Source organism: Cibotium barometz, chromosome 1 (assembly GCF_041138505.1).
Source record: "Cibotium barometz isolate CiBa-2024 chromosome 1, ASM4113850v1, whole genome shotgun sequence".
Lineage (NCBI taxonomy): Eukaryota > Viridiplantae > Streptophyta > Polypodiopsida > Cyatheales > Cibotiaceae > Cibotium > Cibotium barometz.
Genome location: NC_141046.1, coordinates 82,058,735 through 82,083,046, shown reverse-complemented (window position 1 = coordinate 82,083,046; position 24,312 = coordinate 82,058,735). Strand labels below are relative to the sequence as shown.

General features: G+C 45.0%; 1 protein-coding gene across 1 annotated transcript; it reads right to left on the bottom strand.

The window, feature by feature from the left end:
• Positions 1-4,638: 4,638 nt before the first annotated feature.
• LOC147642505 (tetraspanin-10-like) lies at positions 4,639-15,250 on the bottom strand. Its single transcript, XM_086781672.1, has 11 exons — positions 15,136-15,250; positions 6,576-6,688; positions 6,406-6,460; positions 6,173-6,228; positions 5,991-6,038; positions 5,749-5,800; positions 5,551-5,634; positions 5,369-5,436; positions 5,108-5,233; positions 4,890-4,965; positions 4,639-4,764 (listed from the first exon to the last, which is right to left on the bottom strand). The coding sequence occupies exons 1-11, from the start codon at positions 15,226-15,228 to the stop codon at positions 4,696-4,698; spliced, it is 840 nt and encodes a 279-aa protein (XP_086637798.1). The 5' UTR covers positions 15,229-15,250; the 3' UTR covers positions 4,639-4,695.
• Between the last annotated feature and the right edge of the window lie 9,062 nt (positions 15,251-24,312).

Here is a 24,312-nt window from a genome sequence, read left to right as displayed (position 1 = left end):
AATCTATCCCACCTTTTTTAATAAGTTACGAGATCGCTGTTCAACAACAAAATAGTAGCAAAACTTTACTGCTGAGTAGCAAAATTTCACTATTGTGAGAAGAGATCCCATTGCAATGAAAATAACAACATTTCTAGCAGCGAACTAGGTGGACATCTCCGTGCCCTTGTAGTTATAAAAGCATTGCTATTTTCACTACTAGACCCTCATTCTATTGTAGTGAACATCACCCCTCAAAAAGATGTTAACACCTTATTGACCTTATTAACTTAAGATTAATAAGGTATTCTCAACACCTTCAATTTAAGGGTCAATCCAAATTTCTCTCTCTAAAAATAGTTTTCTTTGAAGAGATTGATCCAATCTATCAACATCTGCATAATTGGGCCTTCTAAGTTTAATCTAGGGTCTTGGGCTAACCTTAGCCTTAATTTAACCCATGCATATTAAATAGTTTCTCTTTCCCTCTATTTTCTCTCTATGATTCTTGGTTTTCTTTGCACCAATTATTTTTTAAATAAATAAATTATCCCTAATTCTCTTTTCTTAAGCTAGGGTAATCCCTCATTTGCTACTATATTTCTCTCTCTACATTTTTAACCCTACTTTCTCTCTCTAAGCATGAGGTAACCCTATATTCATAGTTTATTTCTAACTTTTCTAACCATCCATAATTTAATCCAAAAACTTATTTAGACTTAGGTTCTCCTCAAATTAAAGCTTCTTCATTAGTTTTCTCTAAAAATTAATATGACCTAAGGCTTAGCCATAAATTATGAAATATTTAGAATTTCCTTAGGTTTAGGAGTATTCTATCCCAATTCTTAAACTTCCTATGGTTCTAAGCAAGAAGGAGATGCTCTCAATTTAGTAAGTTTTCTACAAAGATTATTATTAGACTAAGGGTATAGAGTCAATATTAGACTTTAAAGGTCTCTCATTTTGAGAATTAAGTAGAGCATAGGAAGTTATTATTCTAAATTTATTAAAATTAGAATCACCATGGAATAGACAAATAAATTACAAAACGAGTAGAAGAAATACAAAATTTAAGCAAAGGTCTTAATTATACCATGGAAAAATTGACTTGTAGGAGGCTTGCTATATCCTTTGTGCAAAGCAATGAGCTTCCCACCTCTTCAATAATCAAAAGTTTGATGTACATCCCTAGGTGCATCTACAACTCCAATGATCATCCTCTTACACTCAAATGATTATGACATCCTAGGTAACGGTAAGATATATGTGCAATACTGAAAACAAGGCAACTTCTCTCTAGGAAGAAATTTGTGAACTTATCATGAGAGTGGGGCCTTCTCATATTTGAAAATGATGGCTTCACACTCTACACATACCATTAATTCACTCAAGTTTGTAGCCGACCATATCTCATGCATCCACCCATTTTCTTATGCACTACATGCATCCATCCATACATCTAGTCATCTTTCACATTTATGCACGGCTGTAGTTATCTATTAGTTCACCATGCTTATCTGTACATTAATAATTTTCTTTCTTTCCAAACATTATCCCTAAGGATTTTACACTCACCTTTCCAAACATTATATCTAGTTATTTATGCATGGCTATAGTTATCTTCTATTAGTTCACCATGCTTATCTCTACATTAATAATTTCCTTTCTTTCCAAACATTATCCATAAGGCTTTCAATCTTAGACTTTATTCTTTCACCCATCCAACCTTGGATTAAAATGTGAATTCTATTTATAATTTTTACCAAGGCTAATGCACACACACTTCCTAGCATATTATTATGACTAATTTTTATTCTTTAATATATTTCTAAAATAATTCCTTTATTTATTTTTAGAATATTTTCTAAGATCATTTTTATCACTTCATTTCTCTTTCTAACTCCAATGTGCAAGGGGGTGCACATATGCACAAGAAAACTCCCTTTAATTTATGTACATGGCAACTTGGCTAATAACCTTAAATTTTATTTTCTACTTTCTAAATTACTCAAGCTTCCATGCCCTCATTAAAGTGCTCATTTGATTAAAACTTCATATTCTCTCAAAAAAAGATACACCCCATATTGTAACATCTCACCTACATTATCATATTATAAGAAATCCCATACTTTCACTTTGAAGCATCCACTTCAAAGAAAGAAACAAAGTAGTTGAGTGGAGGCACAAGCCCCAAGTGGGATCATAAAAGAAATCCCTTTGAAGTAAGCAACAAAAGAGCTAAGCAGAAGCACAAACCCCAAAGGCTGTAGTAGTCCCTAAAAAGGCTAATGACCCAAAGGCTATACTACTACAGCCCCAAAGGCTGTAGTAGTCCCTAAAAAGGCTAATGACCCAAAACCTAAGGTCTAAAAGAAGAAGACCTTGTTGAAGATCACATGAAAATGCAATGCGTGATTAGTTGACAACGATGTCGTACCATTAAAAATGGATCATAAAAAAACCCCACAAAGCTTCCTCCCTTATTTATTGAAATAGACAACGAGATCAATCATATAAACCCCTAGGCTATCTCCTATATGGATACAACCAATGATATCTTGCAGAAACCTCCTCTTTCCAAAAAAAAATAAACCCATAGATTATGAAAACTTTCTAAGGAAAGTCAAGGAGTACCCCAAACCTTTATTTGGAGAAACAAAGAATGAAGCTAGGGAAGGTGTAGGCTATACTAGAGTTAGTGCTAGGGCAAGTGATCAAGTATGAACCACCAACCCCACTTGAGTTTATCCCTGACCCTATCGTAGAGCTAACCATATACATAGTGAGGGAGCCTCAGAGTTTGCCATACGCCTCTCGGTGGTGGACATGCCTGTAAACATTCTTAAGAGGTCGCATAGAATTAGTTTTGGAGCTTGTACCTCTGGAGACAATCCAAGCAAGCCATGCTAGCTGTAGTGAATAAGGACTCAATGGTGGGACGGGAAAGCTGGCCTTCCATGGGTCATTATAATTAGCACAACATTTTCTTCGAGGTGATTAGTGATTACTTTATTTTATTTTGTTCAGAGGAACCCTATCCTAGGGAAGGATTTTCTTTCTGTTCAGAGGAACCCTATCCTAGGGAAGGATTTTCTTTCTGTTGGGAAAGAATTGAAAGTCTATGAACTTTGTGTATATGTACTTGCTTAAAACTTTAAGACTTGTAATAGAGGTCCAACCATACTTTAAGTTTGGTCAGCCTAGTGTAAAAACTAGTCACTTGTATATAAGTCATTTTTAATAGTAAGCTATGGGACACTCATTCTCTAGCAATAGAATACTTGTGAGCTCCCCTTATTTCTTACTTGCACGCACGCTATTAAATCCCACTTGCTTAATGGATGCATGCTAGATAGGTTTTTTTACATGTCTCCCTCTTGCTTTAGGTTCTTCTTCTTTCCCTACCTTTTGTGAGAGAGAACCATCACGAAGACTATCTTGTTTTGCCTCTATCTCGGGATAGAGAGCTCTATCCTCACCCCATATTATAGTGTGCAATAGAGTGAGGGCACAATAGAAGAGCTAGTGCACCCACATCAAGAAGTTACAATTGTAGCTCTAGCGCAAGGACTAAGGACACATGTTTATGCAACACTAGGTAAGCTCCTGACTTGAACACATGTATAAATATATTTAGATGGTGTTATATACAAGTGTGGACCTCTACGGAGAGTGGGAGTTTCAATTAGCTATGATGGAAAGGTGTTAGTGGGTTGGTTGCATAGATGCATGTTCTATATGCATGTGATATATTATATATGCGATGTATGCATGGTGTAAAGCATACCTTAACATGATCAACGCTTGTGATGTTCAGAAAGGAATTGGGAGTGCTAAGATGGCTAATATTCCATAGGTCTAAATTGTTTTGTTGTATAAAGGAGTGATAGAGTTGATGTGGTAGTGTGCTTTAAGCATGGATTACATGGCATTCATAGAGGCAACATGTGTACATGTATATAATTGATAGTAGATTGTGTGAAGCCCTTGTAGAGAGTGGAGATCTTAGATTGCTCCTATGGAGCATTATTAACTCTAGAAGTTCTTCCTCTCTTGCTCTTTCTCTTGTAAGCATTCTCTCTCTCTCTCTCTCTCTCTCTCTCTCTCTCTCTCTCTCTCTCTCGGCTAGCTATAATTTGGAAGGGTAACTCTTCACCAAAATTTCTTGCTTGTCTTTGGGAGACTGGCATGGACTGCTACTCTATGCATAGAATTTGAATAATGCCACAAAGATCTGTATTTACTCACAAAGAGCCCTCACAAAGCAAGGTTTAAAATCCTATTATCTCACAAATAAGTCTCTCAGAGTCTTTCTAAGATAAGAAACCAAACAAAATGAGGAGTAAAGAAATCTTCAATAGAGTTCTTGCACGATTAAATGATGACCCTTCCTTGAGCTTTGACATTGTTATTGAAGGGACTTGTTAATGAAGATCTTATCAAATCAATTTTGAGCTTTGTGGAGGAGTATCATTAACTCTAGTACTCCCAGCCCAATATGTTTAAATTCTCATATAACCATATATATAAGAGAGAGAGCCAAGTAGTTTATCTATTCATAGAATATAATTACCAAATATAAACATAGTGACTTAGTTGAACCTGCTAAAAGCATGTGCTCCTTAAAGAACACGTGAGTGAGTGTCACTGCATCTCCATGACTTGAATACAAGCAACCTGCATATTAAGACAGGCCTTTAAGATCGGCTGTTGCAACTAAATACTAGTACTTTTAGATTTACGCGGCACATTTCTTGCATAGTATGCAATTGAGTACAAAACAATCTGCAAAACAAACAGAACATGTAAGAATTTTGTGAATATATATCATAATGTATATAACATTGTCATGATATCAAAATATTTTCAAGCTGATCTAGGTTGATCAAATTTGGCGTGAATGAACAGACCAGCATTGTAAATATTATTATGTTGACGAGTGCAACAATACGCCATTCCTTCCTCAAATAATGTGCGATTGCACCTCTGCCATGAAAACAAGCAGGATGAACAGTATTCATAGCTTCATATCCCTATGAACACAGTATGCAATGCGTTGCTTGGAAAGGGCTTCTAACACGAAAACCGAGCAGGCGCAATTACTATCACATGAGAAGACGAGACATACTTGCAAGAGTCACAGTTGTAGCATTTGATCGCAATGCTGTTTCGATAAAGCTTACAGTCTTTGAGTGAGGAAAGTGGAGGAGATTGAAGATCGTAGTATGATGCATTTTTGGGAGAATACCCACACCTGGTGTGAAAAAAGACAGAAAACCCCCAAGTTTAGTACACACACATGCACACATCCCCCTCTCTCTCTCTCTCACACACACACACACATGCAGCCGGCAATGCACCCTTGATGGCGGCTATATTGCACACGTACTCGGATGGAGGCCTGCAGCATGCTGATTCGATTGGGCTCAATGCTGCACGCCTATATGCGCGAAGAGTCTGCACATGGCACAAAAATCATGTGAATTATAACATCATTTGCAGTAGCATTCCAAGTAATCTTTTAGCACTATAATACTGATTATTAGTGAGTTAATCACGCTTGATTAGTACCCGATACTTGAACTTAAGGTCGCTGCAGTATTTTGGTTTCACGAAACAGCTCTTGAGGTGCTCCCAGTTGTCGTTGTCATTTAACTGGTTATTTTTATAAAAAAGGATAGCTTGCAGAATAAGAATTTAGATGAGTTTAGTGATGAAGCTTCATACAAGAAATAAATTGTTACATAGAAGAAGCTAGACGTTCTTTACCAGCTTTTGCAGCCAACCAGAGTAGTCTTGTAGCCTGTAATCCTGAGCAGGCCTGCAGTAATACATATTAAGCCAAAAAGTTTTTAAATTCACAGTTTAGATTAATCCAACAATTTGATTTAGCTCATGCATATTATTCCTGCATATTTAATATTTATATCATGTCTATTCCTGCATATTGAGGTTTTTTATTTTTAACAGGAGAAGCGAAGCAGAGATGCTAGCATCCTCATGAATCTTACTCTTTAGTTGAATGGCGTCCAGATGCCCCATGATTTGTGGCTATAAATCTGTTATAATCATCTAGCCGTCAGCTTATAATTAACCCACACTAATCCCGATCAATTATTCGCAAGCTTCCAAGCTATTAGAAGGGGATATTTAATTTTCTACTAATTAGTACACGATTAGGAGCTTCACTTACGCGAATATGGTGAACCCAGCAAGTGCACCAAGCAGGAGACACATGAGAAATAAGTACTGCAGTAATCATAGGTGTCTGGTTAAGCGGACTGGCCATGCATGCCAGGCTCATACCAAGATTAATTTGCAACAGAAACCAAATCAGCTTTTATGCATGATTAGTGCAATTAATTAGGATAGTTCTGTTTTAGCTTAAACAGTAATTTCATGCATCATTAGTGCGATTAAGGATACTGCCCAAAGCAGAAGAGAAACTTCTCTTAAGGCGCCAAGAAATCCGATTAACGATCTGCATTAGTATAAGAGGCACGACAATATCATAAACACAACACGTCGACATTCATGAGACTGCATTAAGCATAAAAGAAAGGCAATTAACCATAAAAAGCTGATATGATACTTACACACACATGATGAAGGCCCCTGTAATGAGCACAGGCGTAGCCATGAGCCTCTCACAATCTCCATGCTTGGTGGCAAGTAGTATCCCTAGTCCCAAGACAGCAATGGAAAGAACCTGTATTGATAGCCCAAGATACAAGATTTAGTGTGGTGTGAACTTATGCAGCTAAGTTTTTTCTAATTACGGTATAACAATTTGATTAGGTCAACTTATCAAGATGATTAAGATTAACATTGATGTCAATCATCTTAATCATAGCCCATAAAAACAAAGAAAGACAGAAAGAAACTATATTAACGATGCTATGTAGATTAAACATAACTAAGTACCATAATTTACAACCTACCGGAAGGTGATCACGTGAAGGCGCATCTTCATCGTCAAATAAATGCTAACATATGTTAAAGGATGGTGGATTAAACATACCGATGTACCAAAACGTACAACCTATGAGCATGACTGACAATGATATTGTTGTTGTCAATCACCTTCATGCTAGTTAAATTATCGATTGCAGCTTATATTAATAATGATGGATTAACCATAACTATGTAGCATCATCTAGAGAGGGAAGGTGGTGTACGAATTGGGTAAATGGATGTATACCAGAGCAACACAATTGACCCATTGGATCACGAAAAGGCTTGCAGGACGGGTAAAGCTAGGACGTCCGCCCAAGGACATGATGATGTTATAATTCAAGAGGATGAGGGAGCTTGTACACAATTAGTAGTGCAGTGGAATTAGCGAAGGTGATAACATATATTGGAGAAGAAAAAGCAATTATTTATATTAGCCTGTTTTTCAAAAAAACCAACCCCAATTGCAAAATGGCCACTGCATGCTGCATGCTTGCACTTGCCTGCTCTCAGGTTGATCAGACCAGTAACTGATCCCCCCATTTGTTTAATTCTTGTTTGCTCCTGTGGGGGCCGTTTCCTGTTACCCACATGCATAAACGTCTAGAGTGAGTGGGAGAATCTACCCACCTCGGATCGATGCCCCCCGCTCGCTGAAGCTCCCGCCCCCCCCCTAGCTCTGCGCACCTTCGTTCCCCCCCCCCCCCTTTTTGCCGCTGCGCCCCCCCTCTCCTACCTCGCTGCTGCGCCGCCCCCCCCTTCTCGCCTGTTTCGCCCCCTCCCCTCTGCGCCATTGCGCCTGCCCCCCCCGCTGCTGCCTGCTCGCCATCCCCCCCCGCTTCCGCCTGTTCCCCCCCCCCGCTGCCGCCTTTTCGCCATCCCCCCCGCTTCCACCTGCTCGCCATCCCCCCCCCCGCTTCCGCCTGCTGACCCCCCCCGCCGCCTCGCTCTCATCTCGCCCGCCTCCATTCAGCAGCGCCCCCCCCCCTCTCCTTCTCGCGTTCGCCGCCCCCCCCCCCTTCCCTCCTCTGTCGCGCTGCCTTCCCCCCCTTGGGGGTTTGTGGTTTTTTTTTTCCTCTTCGTCATCCGTCTTCCGCCTCTTGGTGTGCAGCCCGCTTCTTGCTGGGGTTTTTTCGCTTTCGCCTCGCCTTCGCTTGAGCTTCAGACTCTGATGGAGACTCCTCCCGCCTCGCCTCAGAGGGACTCTTCCGCAGCCCCCTCGTCCGCCCCTGAGGTCATCCCCATCAGGCTTTCTCTTTCGCCGGAAGAGGAAGCGAGCCTCACCGCAGAGGTGGAACGCCTTCAGGCTCACTCCACCATCTGCCGTATAGTCGGCACTCGCCCCAGCAGAGGGGAGATCAGGGATCTACTTCAGGCTCGCCTTCTTGCAGATGTGGGCAAGATCCTTGATGTACAGCTCTTGGGCCGGGGACATTATCAGATCGAGTTCGAGGCTGCCCAGAGCGTTGCCAAGGTCCTTGCCATGAGTCCTCTGGATATCAGGGGTGCTCGGGCTTTCTTCAGGCCTTGGCAGCATGGATTTGACCCAGCTGCGGCGGAGCAGGGAGAGCGCCTCTTCCATATTACAGTTTGTTTCCCTGGTCTCCGCCGGGAGTATCTTCCGCTCCTCTCCAGGCTCGGAGCATTGGTGGGCTCGGTTCTTGAGACGGGCCCCTCAGCAGCTTCAGTGGTGGCCAGAGCAGCTGGGCTACCTTCGGTCAGAGTGTTGGTATCTGACATCTCCTCCCTTCCTAAGGTCATTCAGCTACCTAGGATAGGGGGGGGGTGGATTGATCAGAGAGTGGAGTTCTCGGGGCTCCCGAACCAGTGCTTCATTTGCAGGCAGGTCGGTCATTTGGCCAAGGCCTGCCCTCGCAGGAGACCTCGGCCCTCACCACAGCAGCAGGCCACGGATGGCCCGCCCACAGATTCGGCTCGGCAGGCTGCCTCAGGGACACCTGCTCAGGCCACAGAGACCTCGGAGTGGCAGCCTGGACAGGGGCGCCGTCGAGGGAGACAGCCACAGCAGCACGCCCCGGTACCGCTGCAGCAGCAGCAACAGTCTCAGCCTCACTGGGTTCCCGTGAGGAACAGATTTGCTCCCCTTCAGGAGGAGACCCCTGCAGCGACCGAGGACCAGGAGATGCCAGCTCCCCCTCCTTCACCTCCCCCACACCCATCCCCTCCCACCGCCTCGCTTCCACCTTCGCCTCCTCCCGTCCCCGCTCCGGCCTCGGCAGCGGCTCCCTCTCCTCCTCCCTCGCCTCCCCCTCCTCCCCCTCCGCCCGCCTCGCCTTCCCGGGAGGTTCTGGCAGCTCCCTGGCGCTCACCTGCAGTCCGGAGGGCGCTGAGCACTGACCTCGCTCGAGCATCACAGAGGAGACCTATGCCGATTAGGGCCTCACGGATTTCATCTATCCGCAGTCGGCTGAGTCGTCTCGGCATTCGACAGCGCTCGGCGGCGTTTGATTATACCTTTACACGGCTTTTTGGAGCAGAGGGCCCCCATGAGCCAGCACCCATCCGAGTGCATGTAGTGATACCCCCGGCCCGCGGGGAGGAGGCACTAGACTCAGCGGTGGCCTTCTCGTTCCCTCTATGTGGACCTTGTGATCGGGAGTGGACTCTAGAGCTCGCTCTCAGCACGTTGAAGACTCAGGCAGTTGAGTTTTCTCACCACATGAGCGACTTGGAGGTTACAGATGTGCTAGGCCGACTTTGGGAGTTGGCTCATTTTGTCTTGGATCCCGAGGGAGTGGATACATCCGGGATTCGGCATTTGGTCGTGCGCATAGTTGCAGATTTGGCACGCGACCCAGGATATGTGAGTATTCACGAGGTTACTATGTCCGAGCAGGAGGCAGTCGTCATGGGTCACAGCCACTGGCGCCTGATCCGGGATACTTGCAGTACACCGGGTGGGCAGACTCGCAGCCGTTCGGATGGGGACTACTCTCCATCCAAGCCGCTTGCGAAGGCCCGCCGCACGGCTGAGACAGCCTCCACCTCAGTAGGACATCCATGAGGATCATCTCATGGAATGTACAGGGCCTTGGCGGAGCACACTTTATACGCTATCGAGGCTGCTTGAGGCAGGAGCTACAGAGATGCCTGGTTGGTGGCAGCATTGACATTCTGATGATGCAGGAGCATCACTTGGGTGAGAGCAGGATCCGGAGATATGGTTCGGTGATGCCTGGTAGATGGGATACTTTCTGGTCTGCAGGGTTTGGTCCTTTGGGAGGACAGGGAGGAGTATGCATGGTTATTGCAGATGCATGGCGGCAGGCCATTGTGGATCGAGGGATCATTGTGCCTGGTAGAGCACAGTATGTCATTCTGAGGATGCATGATGAGCTATTGGGTGTGCTCAACATCTATGCGCCCAATCATGCTAGTGCCAGAGCAGAGTTCTGGACTCAGGTTACAGATGCATTGCCAGAGGCCGCACATTGGTGTGTTGGGGGAGACTTCAACATGCTTGAGGACCCGGCAGATAGGGTGGGAGGCAGTCATGTTACAGTGCACGGCACGGAGCTTGCAGCTTGGGACCGGTTTTGTATGACATTGAGGATCACTGATGCATGGCAGCATGGGGCTTTCTCCCGGTCTCAGGACAGTCTTAGTTTCTCTCGGTCGGATCGCCGGCAGGGAGGGACTAATCTATCTCGGATTGATCGCTTTTATGTGGGCGATTGGTTGGGGGAGCGAGGGGGCTCCGTCGGCATTCTTGCTGGCACCTCATTTTCAGATCATGCGCCAGTTATACTGACTTTGGAGGAGGGGACACGGGAGCCCAGCTTGCAGTTGAGGATCCCAGAGAGGGTACTTGCAGACCCCAGTCTCGCTGAGGACATTGAGAGGATCTGGCATGATAGTCAGTGCTCTGACCAGGATGCAGCGGGCCAGTGTGCCCAGGGACTCATTGATCTTAGCTCTTTTCTTCACGCTGCAGCTTTGACACGACTGGGAGAGATTCGCGAGCGGGAGCAACGGCTGAGACGCAGCCTTGCTTCGCTACAGCGCCTTCAGGAGCAGCAGCCTGCATGTGAGTGGGTGGCGTCCCAGCTGAGCCAGGCACGCCAGGAGGTTAGAGAGGCAGAGGAGCAGAGACATGAGTTTTATTATCGTCGTCAGGCCTCTTAGTGGACGCAGCTTGGTGATAGAGTGACTGGGGAGTTTTTTGAGATCACTGGACCCCGTCATGCGCGAGCAGGGGTTCGCCAGCTTGGTAGACCGGATGGATCGATAGCTACTGAGCTCGGGGAGATCAGAGCCATTGCCACTGCTTTTTATCGTGACTTGCTTTCAGCGGAGCCAGCCACTGAGGATCGAGATGTATGCAGACAGACAGTGTGGGCCCATGTGCAGAGGAGGGTCACAGACCATATGCGCACAGTTCTAGGTGCGCCTCTGTCAGAGATTGAGCTTGCCGAGGCCTTGAGGGTCCTGCCGCGACATAGTTGCCCAGGGGAGGACGGACTGACGCCGGCCTTTTTTATGCGCTATTGGGACCTTTTGGGGCCAGGCCTCCGCAGGGGCTTTCAGCATGTTTTGGACACTGGGGTGATGCCGCAGAGCTTTTCAGAGGGCTTGATCTATCTTATCCCCAAGGGGGAGGGAGTATCGGATGACATTCGGCATTGGAGGCCTATTACGATCCTCAATACTGTATACAAGGTCTTGGCAAAGGCCTTGAGTTTGAGGATCCAGCCCTTCCTGGGGGAGTTGATTCATGCTACTCAGACAGGATTTGTCAAGGAGCGCAGTATCCTTGACAACATCTTTACTTTTTGGGAGGCGACGGCCCGAGCTAGGTTTCTTGGCGAGGACTTGGTCGTGATGCTTCTCGATTTTGAGAAGGCATACGATAGAGTTGATTGGGGATTCTTAGAGGGCACTATGCTGCGCCTGGGCTTTGAGCCAGGATGGATCAGAGGGGTGGCAGCTTTGTATTCCACAGCTCGCAGCCAGGTGCTGATTGCAGGAGGTCGGGGGCCGAGTTTTGAGCTGACCAGATCAGTCCGTCAGGGGTGTCCTCTCGCCCCTTTCCTTTTTCTCTTCTTTGCGGAGGCTATGAGTATGTATTTGACGGCAGAGGAGGTTGGTTTGAGAGGACTTCAGCTCCCAGTCCGGGGGGAGGATTTGCTTGATGCAGAGTTTGCAGACGACACGGGCTTATTTTTGCATGGCCAAGAGGCCAATCTTATTCGGGCAGAGCAGTCGCTCCAGGTTTTTAGTGCAGCTTCGGGAGCATTGATCAATTGGCGCAAGACAGTGGCCTTTTGGATCAGTAGTGCTCCCACTCCGGCATGGAGTCCGGACCCCGGTTTTAGATGGATTCCTTCCGGCACAGCAGTGCGGTATTTGGGATGCCAGATTGGCCTCGATTTGTCACCCGAGCAGCAGATTGCCCCGCTTCTTCTGAGCATTCGGAAGAAGCTATTGTATTGGAGTACAGCTCGACTATCCTTGGCTGGGAGGGTGGTGGTGGCAAATCAGGTGCTGTTAGCGACTATGTGGTACATTACGTCTTGCTGGATTTTCTCGAGCTCTTGCATCAGCCAGGTACAGAGGCTGATCAGGAACTTTCTGTGGTCTGGGCGGGACGGTCAGCCAGCCCGGGCAAAGGTTGCATGGGCAGTTATTACACTTCCGTTGGCTCAGGGCGGTTTGGGCATTATAGATCCAGTCGATCAGAGTAGAGCCTTATTGGGGAAGCTTATTGTTCGGGGGTTGCTTCCAGGCGCTGAGCCTTGGAAAGAGCTCCTCTTGCAGCGACTGCAGGCCCGGGCGCCTCCTGCAGGGGGTACTTGGGCACCAGAGATTCGCTGGATATTCATAGAGATGAGGAGGACAGGCCTCAGTAGAGGATGGGAGGACAGATTTGCTTTGAGTATCCTGCGAGCTTGGGAGCTACTGAGACCGGGGCTCTCTCAGCGGCCTCCGTCTTGTGTTGAGGAGCGGGCCAGGCAGCCGCTCATCTGGAGCCCAGCGGTTCGTACAGAGCAGGGTCATATGCTGGGTTCTCGGCCTCGTCTAGCCTGGGGACCTTTAGCGGCAGGCCCAGCTCGTAGTTTTGGAGACTGGCAGGCTTTCTGCAGTCTACCAGAGGAGACCCAGGTGGAGAGGCTGAGTCACTTCAGAGGGGGGTTGATTATGAGGGATGATATTCGGGAGGCACTTACAGAGGAGTGGTTCACACCTCTCGAGCCAGTGGCCCCACGGTGGATGGGTGCCTTCACACAGTTGGAGATCCTGATTGCTGTCAGAGCTAGCACTGAGGATGGCAGATGCCTCTATTATGAGATTCAGGATGAGGGCCGACTCCAGAGAGTGGAGGTGGAGTCGCCTTTGGTTGCAGAGTGCACCTTTCAGAGGATTCGGGTAGTGGCTGCCGCTTCTCGGAAGTGGCATATTGACCCCGACCCTGCTGACGTGCTCCCGGATTGGCGCATATGGGCATATGCAGCGCGCCCCTTGGCCCGGCTGCAGTGGGACCCCGGAGAGTACGAGTGGCATGATCCTTATGCATCCCTTGAGGCCACAGAGATCACATTTTTCCAGTATACTGTTCGGCTGGGACGGCATATCTTGACGGCGAGGAGGACGGTTTCTCCAGCGGCATCGGGGCATTGGCGATTGCAGGGACTATCACAGGAGTTCCTGGAGGATTTCTGGGCTCGGCTCTGGGCTAGTCGACAGGCCCGCAGGATCTCGGCTTTTCAGTGGCTGGTCGCCCACAGGGGCTCAGCAGTTGGCACTTGGCTTGTTTACAGCGGTCTCCCGGCGGCCTGCGTCCGATGCGGCCACCCTATGGAGACACAGCGACATTGCCTTTGGGACTGCCCTCAGGCTCAGCAGATTTGGCTGCGGATGCTGCGTATTCTGGCCCCCCTCTCTCCAGAGGGTATGTTTACGTGGGGTGCCGCTGCTTGGTCGACTTCGTCAGGGCCTGCTATGGGCTATGAGATGGAGCAGGGCAGTCAGGCCATCAGCTTTATTAGGGGCCAGCCTCGCCTGGTTCCGGCACCGGATTACTCGTCCGCCAGCTGGACACAGGAGAGGGATTTACGATGGGAGCTCCTCAGCAGCCTCACCATCTGGTTCACCTGGAGGGCCCGGTGCTTCACGGCCTTTGAGGGGAGATTGGAGCCACCAGCAGAGACTGTTCGAGGGATTTGGCAGGAGTTGATCCACACCCTGCGAGGACAGTACGACCGCATCCGGGGAGACTCGGATGAGGCGATCTTACGGCGCCAGGCCTTTCATACCACTTGGCGCTGCGGCCCGTTCTACACCCTACACACGGGATCCCCCCGTTGGCACTACAGGCCTCCTGTTTGGCTCTTCCCCCCCCCCCATTGTATGATTTAGCCGTTCAGTCCTTTAGACTGATGTTTGTATTTTGCAGCACCTAGGGAGAGTCTCCCGGGCTGCCATGATGTATTCACTGCTCTTCTCTCTGTTAGGAGCAGGAGAGATCTCTTTTGTAGCCCTACGGGCGTTTTTTACATAACTAATGAAAGGATCTTTTCTCGGAAAAAAAAAAAAGAATCTACCCACCTCGAGAAACCAAAAGCTTTTAATATATGTAGACCAAAATGCTTTGAAATTTTGAAGGTCTTGTGCTTGCTTGTATTCGTTGCTTTATGCCCGCCAGCTTTTGGAATTTTCTCTCTGTTGAAATGTAAGCCACGTCAGTTTTAAACTTAAGTAGTTTAGGACCTTAGAACATTTATTAAATTGATTAAATGTAAACAATTTTTCAAAGGCGTAACCGCCCAGCCCTCGACACCGAACCTTTCTGCGTACATTAAGCCTATTTGCGCAAGATCAATACATCCAGCACTTTCACTACGCCTCTGATGCTGGAGCATCTGTGGTTACTCTGTTTTGATTACTTGATTGCTAATGACTGTTTAGTTAGCCTAAGAATCCTAGATTTACTACATGGTATCATTAAGTGTCTAGGATTAGGTACGATTATAAAAAATACCTTGATTAATTAGCAACTTGTTGGTCTGCTTGTTGATCCGGACAACACAGCGTGGCCCAAGCGCAACCTGCCTTACCCTCTAGCACTCGTACATATGTCCTTGATAAATTAACTGGTCCTAGTTACCAAGTTGGGAAAACTCGCTTGCAACTTCTCTTAGAACGGGCTGAATTATATTGGGGGGGGGGGGGGGGGGGTGTTACCTCTGGTGCTAAACTTGAGCGCCCTGTTGCTCCAGTAGATGTGCACGAAGCCTGGAAGAAGAAGGATTTGGCTGCCCGTATGGAAATCCTCATGCATTAATTAGGGGATAGAAAAGTCTAGGCTGTACGGACATTTAGGGGATAGACAACAAGGCCTTGCCTTCGATCTCAACAAGGCCCGACCTTGAAGCAATTGTTCAGCTACTACGAATGGATGCTTGTATGGTGCTTGCAGACTTTTGAAGACATGATGGAAACCACGTAGTAATCGGGAGTGTCCTAATGTAGGAAGCCGAAAACAAGTGGTACTATGCCAATTGGAGATTATCAGATGCAGAGTGGAACTACTCCACCACCCATAGGGAGGTGCTCGACATGATCTACTAAATTCGACAAGTTTTGCAATAAGTTCACATTCCATGTGGATCATTTAGCCTTGATTTATCTTGTTGATAAGTAGAGCTTGGCAGGAAAGATGGCTCGGTAGATGTTGATCCTTCTGAAGTTTGAGTTTAGCATTGGGCACACTCTCTAGGAACCAGCCATACAGTGGCGGACTACCTACCTCGATTGGAGTCTGGTGAAGCCCCAATCGGAGTGGTGGATGATTTACCCACACGGAGCTATTTGTAGCAAAAGCAATCATGACAATACCTCATACCTTCTATGATGAAATGTTGGTATTTGTGGCCACAAGTTTGATGGAGGATAACCTTTCGCGAGATCAGAGAAAGCGGATAGCTGTCGGAAGCCGATATTTCCAAGTAATAGCTGGGCAACTATACAAGAAGGGGATCGATCAGATCCTCCAGAGTGATGAAAAATAGGTAGAGGGAGAGGAGACACACACACAGGAGAAAACCCTAATGTATTAGTCAAACCCTAACCATAGAGGAAAAACATGTCCCATCTCACACAGTGCATAAAGCCATAATCCAGAAGCTACAACACACTACATGTGTTGTGTCCACACACAGCTAACCCTAGCTACTATCGGGTGCGTCTATTTAGCGAGCCAAGAGCAGTGAGCACAGAGCAGTGAGTAGAAATAAAGTCCTTGTGAAAGTGAGCAAATAGGGGCATGGTATGATGTTAAGCGAGCATGTAATGTTAAAGAGAAGAGTGAAACCATAGTGCAACTCTATAATGAACAGAACAAAGAAGACTAAAAAAGTTTAAAAATGACTATTGCAAATAAAGCATTTTCAAATGAATGGTGCGGATATAAAAAATCACTACAAAACTCATACTACTTGGCTCGCTAAAAAGACATTGAATTGGTCATTGAGCTACTAGTAGAAACAAACTATTGTTGCAACCACATGGAAACCACAGCGACCAGAGAGCATATAAATCAAGCCATTAAGATGCACAACAATTTTAATAGCCATACCACTGACACAACAATATAATACTCTTTAGAAACCATAACCATAGGATTTAAAAATTTTATAATCCAAATAAAAATTGTCCAACAATCAGCTACATGCTATTGTAAAAAACATTCAGAAGCATAACATCCATCAAAACATTACTTCCATAGTCCCAAAAAAATGATTGTCTTAATTAAAAAAAGACTATCTCTAATGGCATTTTGATGTAGACATGTGATCCTCATAACTGCAAGAGACACAAAGAAAAGAAAATAAGCTTTATCAATACAAAATTATTCTCTACTAACATATTTATCTTTTCAACATGCATACCTTTGCTGAGTATGGTTCTAACAGGTGATCATAGATCCGCTCATCCTTGTCTAACATTATGACATTGCGATCCATAAATGCTGCCACTAGCCCAAGAGTTCCAGTGCCAGCAAACAAATCCAAAATCGTGTCCCCAGGACGATTGAAGACGGAGACGATGTATTTGCTAAGCCGTTGACCTCTCTGACAACCGCCCCGCCATGGTCTACCCTTTCTCTTCACCAGATCCTCCGATGGCACTCTTGAAAACGCACACAAACCATTAACCATATGCCATAAAGATCACCGAAAATCATTTTAAATTCTATCTTGATTTGAATGCATATACATACATGTCAAAGATAAGATCTTGCCCTACATCAAGATCATCACCTAGTGCCAAATCCCTTAGTTGATCCCCATGCATCACAAAGCTTGTAGCAGGAGATGTTGAGCGAACAAAAACAGCCAATATTAGACAAGTGACCTACAAGCAAAGACACATTGGTTGTTCATGCATTTTCACCTTAAATGGGACAAAGAAGATTTGCACAAATGACAGCCCCAAAGAGAACAACACCAATACCTGGGTAGTAATCATTTTCCCCATCTTCTTCCCAATAGGTGGAGTACACCTCACAACCTGTCTATGGTAAATGCCAAACCCAACGCTCTGTGCAACCTGCTCAATGGTCACTCCTTCTTCCATAGTGTAAAGGCATGTAAAGAAGCCTCGATCCGAGAGACAAGAATCAACAACTTTAAAAGTAGAGTCATACATGCCATCCCCAATCTTATTCCAATATGGAACCTTGTTTGCAACACAACCTCCAATGATGATATTTGAGGGGAAGTCTACAAATATCAACTCCACACAGTAATCGGACCCTCTACTCTTGACATTCCCTACTGTGCAAATAACATTCATGGCATCAAGCACTTGCTTTCCCAATGAGGATGCATCCTCCATGTTCACAAAAGTAGCTGCAAGGTCCTCAATACTGACATTGAAGGCATAAATGGTTCCTATAGACAGGTTTTTGACATTTAACACACATAGTCTTAAGTCAAAACAATCGGATCACGATAGAGATGATGTAGGAAGCTCACATACCTGGAGCTTGCAATGTCTTGGTTATGATGTCAGTTGGTTGTATCCCACCTGCACTACTATTGGATGTCTGTTGTTGACTCTGCTCCTTATTTGCTTCCATTGCTCGATTCACCTCCAATGCACGATTCACTATTTCCCTCCCTAAATTCACTGGCAATGACTTACGAAAAGAAGCCGATGCAATCGATGTTGCATGTGATGTGGATGTGGCCTCATTATGATCAATTTGCTGGCTACGAAGCTCCAATATAGACTTATGTTGGCGATACAGATCAAGCTCCTCCTCAGGCACATGGTTTCTTTCAAGGTCCAACCACCACGGGCAGAAACGAGACTCTATGCTTGACATGGCCTATTCAATGACAAACATGGGTAAACACAACTCACCCTCAATATGAACATGTTTCTCAATCATGGATTCAAAATGACAAATTCAATCACTTACTCTTCCAAGCTTCAAATCGGCATACATATAAGATTGATTGTCAACACAAAGCCACACACTAGAGAGAGGGGGTAAAATATCCAATTGGTGCTCCTCAATTTCAGAAAGCAACCATCTGCAAGCCAAAGCCCAAATGATAAAACAACACACAGAAAGAAGCATGCATGTTTTTTAACAAGGAATATCTGGGTTATGTTGTAGGAAAACCTATAAACGACTCGCCGTGCAGCACTTTGTAGGCCTGGTTGATGGTCAATATCATGGCTAAATTTTATGCCTCCTTCGTGCACTTTGAAAGCCCTTTTGAAGTACTTTCTTCTGCATAGAACAACAAAAGAGGTGAATCGGCTCTCACCTGGCAACCTGACCCGATCGGCATTTTTAATATCATTTTGGATTCTCAAACCCAGCTCCGTGATCTGAAGCCAGTAGGAGTACGTGTGCAGCCATTCCCTAACCTTTGTCTTATCATTTGGCATACCCTCAAGTGATCGCACTGCAGCTTGAGAGTTGTCCAATAGCTTGACAATGTGAGCCTTATCTGTGTCTCTGATGCAAGCAGAACCTATCATATTGAGCTTTTCCTCTGTGGCCACATGATTGGTTGACGCGTGCCATGGGAGGGAGAGCACTGCACACCAAAAGGCCTCACCATTGGAGGGATCAGCAATCCTTGCATATTTTGATGTTTTTCCTCTGTAGAGAACTTCTACCTTTCGAGTCACATTCTCCCTAGCAGACTCGGCAAGTGGTCCATTTGATGCCTCATCAATTTTTTGCTCCATCTCGTCCTTGAACAAGAGCCAAGTCATAATCTGGATTGGCAAATGAAGCCAACTAGGCCTTCCTCTGGCAGATGCACTCTGCATCTCTCTCTCAACCCACAGCTTGTCCTCATTGTCCAAATGTGCCATGAGAGTTGTTAGGTCGGACTCTCCCAATCTTCTTAGTTGAAATAGACGATCACCAAATGTGGTTGGCACAAATGCATAATCATGCGTCCTACAAAACAAAGAAAAAATATGTTAATATTCTTGAGTACAAACAACTTACTTGACATAGAAGGAGACTCTGATAACAAATTAACTTACTTGTTCAACCTGGACAATGAAAACAAAAGCTCACCCACATCCCTCCGCTCGAACACATAAAATTTACAGAGAACAGAACAATGCATGGATAAATCCCCTTGAAACCCTGTAATAAAACACAAAATTAGGAAGGACAAAGAAGCATAAGAAACTATAACATCCCAATGAGAACTCACCTGTAGAAATGCAGTCCATCCAAGCATTGTGTCGATTATTACCATCAAGAATATGCACCATTTTTCGGCTCAAGTACGGACCCCAATCAGGGTCAAGTGCAAGAGTTTCTTCAAACTGTTGATTCACAGTCCTCCAATGCTCATCCCAAGATTCCTCCCTCTTGTGTCAATGCTATTGTTCTTTAGATGCACATGTTTGCTGGTCTCCTCTCTCGACTGTGTGAGCCGTTTCTCAACCAAGAAGACATCAAATGTGAGTTTTTTGAGCTTCTTGTATACTCAAAGTCTGCATAATATAGACAGTAGTAAGAGAGACAGTCTATGCAATGTGTTTGAGACAGCACCATATAGATAGCATGTTCTTACACTACTCTCTCCAAATTTCTGCCGCCGGGGGGATCCAAGGGGGGCCGGCGCTGCCCCCGAAGCTTGAAACGAACTCAAAATCGTGATGATTTTTTCAATGCTCAGCAGCAAAACATCCTATTATTTTGTGCGCTGAGCGCACAAATTAATTCAAGAAAAATAGCATGAAGTAACGCCGCACATCTCATACTGTGTGTGGAGTGTGGCGGCAGCAAAACATCCTATTATTTTGTGCGCTGAGCGCACAAATTCATTCAAGAAAAATAGCAAGAAGTAACGCCGCACATCTCATACTACTGTGTGTGGAGTGTGGCGGCAGCAAAACATCCTATTATTTTGTGCGCTGAGCGCACAAATTCATTCAGGCAAAATAGCACAAATTCATGGATGATGATACCTTTCTGTGTCTCTTTGTTGGGGAGAAAGATTGGAGTGGGGAGAGGGCCCTGCGCATGAGATCAGCGTTTCTTTGCTGGGGAGACGTATGATGCTTCATGATCGCTTCTCCGCGTGTGTGTTCGAGGGAAGATGCTTCTGTGCAGAGGACGACTAAAAGCCTTAAGTAATTGCTTCATAAGAAGTAGCCGACTACTAAAAACCCTAAGTTAGGCACTGGACAAATTTTTTTATCCTAACACTAATGAATTTCAACACTAAAATTTAAGGGTTTGGTCAATATTTTTTCAATTTTTTTAAATCTATAGCACAGTTATGCTACGGCATCCAACTGGTAGAGTTTTTGAAATCTAACAGGAGATTATGAAAAAGCGCAAGAACTAACACAAAGCAAATATGTGTGTGTGTGTGTGTGTGCGCGTGTGTGTGTGTATACATACACACACACACACACAAACATATATACATATATACATGTACTCTTTTTGATACCCTTCATTATGACTGTTTTTGCAATAAATATTTTTATTTGCTTCTACCCATAGTCTTAAAATGAGCCTGGTAAAATTGTATTATGGCTAGTATATGCTATTGATAGAGCAAGAACATCTAGTATTAAAATATTTTTGGCTAATATTCAATGTAAATTCCTTAATTGTTGTTGTGATTGCATTATGCAGGGAGGCTCGTGTTTTCCTCCATTCTACAATGGGTGCATGCATCCGAGTCCCCTTCTCGAATGGCAAATGTCTTGTGTCAATCAACATGATCCGGGGGAAGCTTGGAACTATTGGTGGGATAAATGTGGAGGCCTTACTTGAAATTGGAGGAGAGTATGAGCCCATTTGTCCTTTACACTTGTATGCAGGGATTGGAGACGAGGCATATTTTATCCTGCAGCATTCATTGTCTTCTGTATATATTGCCAAATCAGAGAATTATTTTGAGACCCCAGAACAAGGCCCCTCAACTATATTTCCTCCCGGTTCTCGAAAGAGTACTCCAATGTAAGTGGCATTAACTTTGACTTTGACATTTTTTGTTTTGCATTGTGCATTGAATTAGAGAGCATTGTGCTTTGCAGTGACTTGGACACTGAAGAGATAGAAGAAATCAATGTCCAAGCACATGGGTCATTGCAAGAGGAGATAGAGGTCTCTCCTGTGGAAAAGTGCTTTCAACATTTGGAAGAGGAAGATGTTCAGTTTGATACTGCGGTCTCTTGCTTTCAAATAATCCGCATGTTACCTCCTACTGTTGTCTTGCACACTTTAATCCATGATTGTGATTACAAAGGCAAGGTAAAAGAGCTTCCCAAGGTGTACCCAGAGTTCAGTACATATGAGCTTGAAGGTGGGAAAGGTATGGAAGGGATGGAGCAAAAATACAAGGGCAACATTTGGACAAAGCCACAAACGCAAACTAGGGCCAATAAAACTTTTGTTCTTAGGAAGAGCTTCTGCGGGGGAACCTTCCAGTGCATGAATGAGCACTGCTCCTTTAAGACACGTATGAATCAACCAAACAAACTCCATTGGAATGGGCAGCTGATAAAATCTCCAAAATATGGGAATTTAGCAATTGGGAGCTTCGGGAACCTTGAGTGTTTTTTATGCAAGCATGTGCCAATGTGTCTTAAAGAATGTCCTGCTTGTGTCTATTATTTTATGCCAAAAGAATCAATGCACAGCAGACTATTTATTCATTATGGCAAACATACACACATGGTTTCCAAGGGAATGTGCCGAGCATCGATACGAAATATCAAGGCCTTTGTAGCACGTGCAGTGGGCGTCGACCACAACGCTGGGCCCAGAAAGGTACAAATGATTGTGGCAAGGGAGGTGGTTCTAAGAGCATTCACTGATGATGACAAGGCACAGGGAGAATTCATGACAGAGAGGGAGCTACAGGAGATGTCGCAAGAGTTGCAAAGTTTGATAAATGTCAAAAAGTACGTAGGAAGTGAAATTTAGCAAAGAATAGTATGCAATTATCATCTTTAATACACTAAGTATGCTTTATGAATGCAGGGTAAGCAGATGGTAATGCAAACACGAAAAACAACACGGCCTCTGGGTGAAGGATATGAAGCCATTCTTAATCTAAAAAGAACATGCCATTTTGAGTTCTTCCATGGTTCTCGATTTCCATTGCAAGCCACCACTACTACTGAGCGTTGCTTTATCTTTAAGATGTCTACTACTGGACCTGGTTCTGGGATTGACATTGTTCGGCGAATGGACAAGGATGGTAATGGGGATCTTAATCAAGCATGGGTCTGCTTTGATCATGTGCATCGAGTGGATACTGGATGGCATACAATGGGAGCACATGTTTATGACCACATGTAAGTTACAAGCGGTAGAGAGCATTGCTTAATTTGTGTCTTTAATATAACTCTGTTTCCATTTGTGGCATGCAGGATTGGTGAGCTATTGACAATAGCAACTTGTGAATTTAGAGAAGAGGATGAGGATGCTCAAGTCATGTTTTGGGAAAATATGAATTTGGTAATGGTGGAGCACACAGGGAAGGTAGCAAATTTTTTTGGGTTTATGGCGGATGAGGCTGGCGCTAACTGGAATGCAGTGAGACGTGTCTTCAACGACGGAAAGGAGATGATTGAAAGAGAAAGGTCGTGTTTATGGCATTGGGAAGACAACCTTCGTGTCCACACGCAGAGGTACATCTATAGCCCACATCAAGAAAAGCACAGGGAGATGTGTGAGAAGTGGAGGACTGCCCCAAACAAAGAAAGTGCCCTTCAGCAATTTCGCAGGATACGAGCATGGTGGGCAACTGGGAAGGCAGCTGATAGAAACATCCCTAAGCTTCTTAGCTGGTTAAGTTGGTGGCACTATAGGGTTAGTCGATGGGGTCATTTCATTTTAAAGGTAATGTTTGTAAGAGATTATTCATTATATTATTGTGTGCCTCCTACTTATGTGCACTGCATTGTTTTTAATCAATTTCTACCACTCTTGTAGGATGGAGAGCCTATTGTCAATGCTCTTGTCCCAAGGACAAATATGTCAGAGACCAAGCATGCAAGCTGGTTGGCAGGGGAGGGGTATAGGCAAAAGATTAGTCTTTATGATGCTTGTGTGACAGATCTAATCAATGCTTACTTCCAATGTGCCAGACAACTGGCTTTCTTGGAAGGAAAATACACAGGTTGTGGGCCTACATTGGAGCTTTTGGTTGAGAGAGCTCTTTCTCGACAGAAAGCAAGTCCATCCCCAATAGCTACCTCACGAGCAGTGGATGATGCAGTGGCGGGGACCCCTATGTTTTCAAATAGGGTAAAATTCAAGGGTGAGAATAAAACTATTCGAGCCAAAAGGCCACTACACGACTCGACAGAAGAAAACTTTGGCAACTCTAGCCATAGGCCTGAGTTTAACTATGTGACAAGAGAGAGGTTAGAGCCTGCAATAGAGGTCGATGAGCAATGCAAAGTTTTAGAGAGCCTTGAAAGTGATGTGCATGATACAAAGTGGGCCTTGCGGAGGATACCAACAGTGAATCAAGTTGAGTGCAACCACTGGGCATCGGGGAAAAAGTGTAGCTCAAGGTTGCGAGGGGGTGATGTCAGTCCTTGTTTTTGGAGTGATTGTCAACTATCCTCCTGGAAAAAGGAGAAGTATTGCTATTTTTGTAATACAGATGTTAGGCACACTTGGAAAATTACAAAGACAATATTACATCCACCAGAGGATGTCCCTTGTGTTTGGCCCATTGCTAAAGGTACCAAGTTACAAGTGAAAGAAGCCTGCAAGCTTATTAGAGCAGGATATGACATTGGTATTCCTCTTGAGTTTTTTCTAGAAAAGGAGCTTGCAAAAGGCACTAGCGAGACAAACAAGGAGGTGAAACAATTTCCATATCGACGAGGAATTTC